General features: G+C 35.5%; 1 protein-coding gene across 1 annotated transcript; it reads right to left on the bottom strand.

Moving 5' to 3' along the window:
- Window positions 1-439: 439 nt before the first annotated feature.
- Window positions 440-4,522, bottom strand: LOC149662015 (uncharacterized). The gene is made up of 4 exons (XM_089842397.1): window positions 4,416-4,522; window positions 3,882-4,321; window positions 614-783; window positions 440-541 (listed from the first exon to the last, which is right to left on the bottom strand). The coding sequence occupies exons 1-4, from the start codon at window positions 4,520-4,522 to the stop codon at window positions 440-442; spliced, it is 819 nt and encodes a 272-aa protein (XP_089698523.1).
- Window positions 4,523-5,479: the final 957 nt, after the last annotated feature.

Here is a 5,479-nt window from a genome sequence, read left to right as displayed (position 1 = left end):
TAAATTAAAATACCGACTTTAGTACGTTTTCTACAAGTTTTTTAATGAAATTTTAACAAAAAATCTTTATCGATGTAAAAATTATAACGGCTTTAAATTTCATTCTCCCATTGAGAAAAACGGATGAAAAATTTTAAAACCGTGTTTTCCCGAAACGGTAAGGTTTTTTTCTATTTTAATCTTTTAACGATTCGAAAAACTTTTCGAGTTCGTTTTCCAAGTCAAAATGAAACTATCTGAAATAGTAATTGAATTAGATTTTCATAGAAACTATCTGAAATAGTAATTGAATTAGATTTTCAAAGTTACGCGAGTTGGCCGTACTGTCACTATTGATTTTCGCGAATTTTCTCGTTAAAGGGCTCAAAAGTTGTCCATTTCTGGCCGTGAACGTGGCACCGGCCAAATTGTCGGGGTCTATGTTGGCGTATACTAGTTTTTAGTGGCACAAGTTTTCCACGAAAGTTTTGACGCCATTCGGGCAGAAAATTTTAACCCTTTCTTCGTCGAGGGGAAACGGTATAGAAGAGACTTCTTTATTCTAAACCGGGGTGGGGGGATAACGGTAAAAAACGTTGAAATAAAGTAAAAATAAAAGCGTATATCAACTTACGAGCTGAATACGATTTTCAATTGCCCTAACGCTATTTATGATTAAAGAGTTTTTAGGGGCGCTGACTCGTACGGAGCTAGAGTCCTGATGGTATCCCCATTGTAAGAGCACGTTTTCAACAAAAACTTTAAAGCGAAAGACTTCTTCTTCCACGAACGGTTGTAGATAAACTTTGTTGTATACGTAATTTTTCGTAAGTTACCATCATGAATTGATTGATCAACCCCCTCCGATTTCATTGACGTTTGCATGAAAATAGTTTTACATGACACAAAATTTATCTAACCGTCATTCAAACATTCTAAAGAAGGATTATCTTCGTTTCCAGCGTATGGGTAGCTCTTGAGGCATGCAATTTTTTTCCCAAATTGGAAATAGTTCCACTATATATTTGTAGGCTTCTACGATTTCTGGTTTAAGCTTTTCCTCTAGCGATTTCGTATAGCCATATTTTGCGACTTGGCATCCAAAATAAAAATGATTAAATGAAACCATGCGAATTAGTCGAAGGAAATCAGCTTCGTCGTAAATATTTCAAAGTGGCACTTACACACTAGTTTTACTATCAGTGAAGTCACTAAATCAGCGAATGGGCTCTCTCCTTTCTTGTTTAATCTTTTTGAAGATTTATTTATGCTTGAACTAAGCTTTGTTCGCCTAAATGTTAATAACGAATAAATTTAATTTATCATAACCTGTTCTATCAAAAGGTGCGCTTGTATCGATAAATTGAGGTTTAAAGTTTAGCGATTTTAAACGAAAATTTTTCAATTACATTTTTACGTTCGGGTCACCGTTATGGATTTATGATTTTGAGTGTTTTTCAAATCATTCCTAAAATTTAATGAAAATTATGCTAATTATATGAATTTAATACGTTTTCAACTGCACGTGTTCAATATAAAATCTTCGAAGAACTGGACGAGCAAAATAATAATCAGTCCACCGTAGATTAAATTTATACCGCGCTAACTTATTAATTTAAAGTACGAGGTTCATGAAATTTGATTTTCGCTTGTAGCATAGGTAACTCTCCCATAAAAAAAATTCCTCCCGCTCATCAGTTATCCATGTACGACTTAGATGCTATAAATGGTTTTTCTTTCTTACGTTTTTTTGGGGGTAACATTCGTACACAATTTTGAACCACGAATAATTTTTTTGGTTTTGTCCTTGCACATGTTGGGAATTTCCTCCTCCAATAAATAGAGTCCGTTAACCTTTTCAATGTTAATTTCAGGGTTTGAGCAAAACAATATTAATAGACCGATAAAAAAATTCGCCTGTAAGTTGTTTTTCCCTCAGTAGTACTGGATTTTGAAATGGAAGTCAGTTCACTTCGGTTCATATTATTCTCGATTCTACTTGAAATCCTGAACTATGAATATTTTTTTCATTACTTTTAGTTGTCGTCTGCTATGAGTCGTCGTTGTTATCAACAACGCAGTTAAGCATAGATATAGAAATACACTATTATAGCCTAGATACACTACCTTTGATTCAACGCTCGAGACTCAATGAAGCCAAAAATCGAATTTTGCCCCTCGGCATGTATGATCGGTAGGGTGGGGAACGGCGAACGGGGAAAATAAAAATAAAAATGTTCTGTTTTTTATTTTTTTCCTATACAAATTATTGAAAAAAGGCGGGAAATTCAAGTTCTAACTTTCATATTTTTAAAACTTAAAAGCTTTAGGCGTTGTTAAAAAGGATAATCGGTAAGTGGAAAGTGAATTGTACTAATTAGTAAAACCGTTTAGAATGTCTTTTTGAACATTTTTAATGCAATAATAACCTGAAATTTATTAAATATCTCATTTAATGAGTAGGCTTAGAAATAGTTAAAGTTTGTGCCGTTTCTGACTGCAAAAGCCTTTCAACAACAAAAAAATATCATTTCACAGGCATGTTGGTTTCACTTTTTCTAAATATGAAATAATAATTTGGGTTTTTTGGGGGAATCCCGATTGAAACCAGTGATTCATGTGTGTGTATGGTTTTTAATCCTACAATTCATACTAACTGTTTGAAGTTCTATTGTGATTTGGTGAAAATCCGTGGAAGGGTTAGAGGTTTTCATACTACACTAGGTCGTGGGGGCAGGGGCAATTTTTGAAAATTTGGTCACAACGATTTTTTCTGTCCAAGACGCAAGTCGAGTCAAATATTTTTTTTAAAAACTTTTACAAATTAAATTTAAAAAAAAAATGGTTGCCGGGCGTATACCCACTAGCATAAATATTTGGTGGTTAAGCGCTCCAGAAGATCAAAACCCACCAATGATAATAGACGATGTGGATGAGATAGATGATGAAATTATTAATTTCATTGTGGAGAACGAAGATGGAGATGGAAGTGACTCCATGGTAACGTTCCCCATAATTCACCCCGGGGATATGTAAGTCATTTTATTATTATTGTTGTTTAGTATCAATAATTAGCCAGCTTCGATATAGTTAGCGCCGATCTCGCTGATTTTGAGGGATTTAATGAAGAAGTTGTACTTAACATAAACTGCGATGGCTACCGGTAAATACATTTTTATTTACACACCCCACCATAAGTAGTGCTAAGTAATTTCGTTTAGCATCATGGATACGGTCCGAATCCTACTATTACCTAGTATGGCCACCCCCACGGTCTAGGCCCTATTAACAAGCCTGGAGGACCTAATAGCGGGGTATATTCGTCCCAGGTGTGTATTGAAAATATAGCTAAGTTTCAGATTATTTATTAATACATTTTGGGATCCCCCCTTAGCCCGACTAGGGATGCCAATGGGGTGTACTCCACCCCGGACGGGGGATCACCATCCCCTAACTGCGATGGATATGGGTATGTTACATTAAAAATACATAATTTTATTTACATTAATTACAATACACATATATCCACTAAAAAAAAATTACCTCATTTATTGTTAACAGTGTCCAAAACGCCATATTCACGCAGATTGTGAGAATGCGGGACAACCGCAACCGATTGGGAGGGCTAACCCCAGAAGAGTTAGATAACTCTAACCAGCTCGATAGAGCGTTAGTTCAACACATCGGTGTAGCGGTTAACCGCAGTGTGTGTGAACACTTTGAATTAGCATATCAAATTTAGAAAAAAAAATAAAAAAAAACTATGAAAAAATAAAAGTTACAATTTTAATTTCATTTTTATTCGTTTCCTAAATTTTTATTTACAATTTCTTTGTGGTTATAAATCCACTCGGAAAATAATATACATTTAGATAGTGCACATAAATACTTCTTATTATTACGAGCAGTTTTATGATTAAGCATGCATGTAATCATGGGTCCATCATCGTCTATCTCGTTGGCTTTGGGGCACCCCACTCCATTCAAGTCTATAACTTCCCGATTAATAATGTTCAGCAAAAATAAACACTTTTCCTCTCCCTTACAAAATACGCGGTCGTAGCCTTGAACTGTAGATCGGAGGCACTCGCCGAGTTTTTCGTAGGGCGTTACTCCATCATCCCATCCCAGGCCGTGCAGGTTGTTAAGAAGCCACCTGTTCTGACGCACAGTGTCGTATGTAAGTTCTTTTTCACTGTATGGGGGCGCGTAAGACCATGAGCCAACCCTCGGTGTTTTCTCCACGGTAGTAACGGCCACCTCCTTGGCTATTTGTTCCCGTTCAACTCCAACAATTCGCCCGGTAAGAAAATCAAAGTCAACGACCACGGATTTCTTAAGCCTTGGTGAGGGTAAAAAAATTTCCCATTAACACTGATATTTACGGTTCAAACTTTAACTTTAAAAAACACCAAGTCCACAAAAATTATACTTACATTGTACTTGTTGGATGGTCCTTCCTTCCTCGTCGGACTTTAGAGAGATTGTGATGGTGGTTTAACTTGGGGTCCTGGCTATTTATACTATTTAATAAGATCATCATCCTAGCTTTGACTGTACATTAATGGTGGGTTTTTTTCGGGAAGATTTTCTCGAACAATCTACAACTTTGACTGTACGTTTTACGTCATGGCCTTAAACAACGTTAACCTGGGTTTTACGGGGCGCATTTTAATTTTTCTAGAATGATCTAGAATAATCGGTAGAGCTGGGTTTTTACGGGGATTCTTTATTTTCTCCCAACGTCATCTGGAGTTTCATACCCCTTAACCATTTGATTAATACCGGAGAAATTAATGGTTCAAATTTTAATCTAATTAACATATTAAAATACTGTTTATTTCTTAAATCATAATTCACCCTATCTTTATACTCCTATGTATGTACTTCTACATCCGAGAATCGAACACGCTTTATTGACCTGTCAATTAAAAACACCCCTTGCAGGGATTCTCGGATGTAGAAGTACATACATTGGAGTATGAAGATAGGGTGAATTATGAATTAAGAAATAAACAGTATTTCAATATGTTAATTAGATTTAAATTTGAACCATTAATTTCTCCCGTATTAATCAAATGGTTAAGGGGTGATGAAACTACAGATGACGTTGGGGGAAAATAAAGAATCCCCAAAAATCCCTACTGGGAAAAATTATATTTCCCCATAAAACCCAGGTCACTAGATTATTCTAGAAAAGTTAAAATTCCCCGTAAAACCCAAAATAACGTTGTTTAAGGCCATGACGTAAAATGTACAGTCAAAGTTGTAGATTGTTCGAGAATAATCTTCCCGAAAAAAACCCACGGCGTAAACAACATTAATGTACAGTCAAAGCGAGGATGATGATCTTATTAAATAGTATAAAAAGCCGAGACCCCAAGTTAAACAACCATCACAATCAAGGAACAGCCACCAAGTACAATGTAAGTATAGTTTTTATACTCTATCTCAATCACTGAAAAATATCAGTGATAATGGGAGATTTATTTTTTCTCTC

Source organism: Phalangium opilio, unplaced genomic scaffold, assembly GCF_054372755.1.
Source record: "Phalangium opilio isolate 3A_F unplaced genomic scaffold, DU_Popi_V2 ptg000064l_1, whole genome shotgun sequence".
Lineage (NCBI taxonomy): Eukaryota > Metazoa > Arthropoda > Arachnida > Opiliones > Phalangiidae > Phalangium > Phalangium opilio.
The sequence above is the reverse complement of the archived record's forward strand: the minus strand, read 5'-3'. Positions and strand labels throughout refer to the sequence as shown.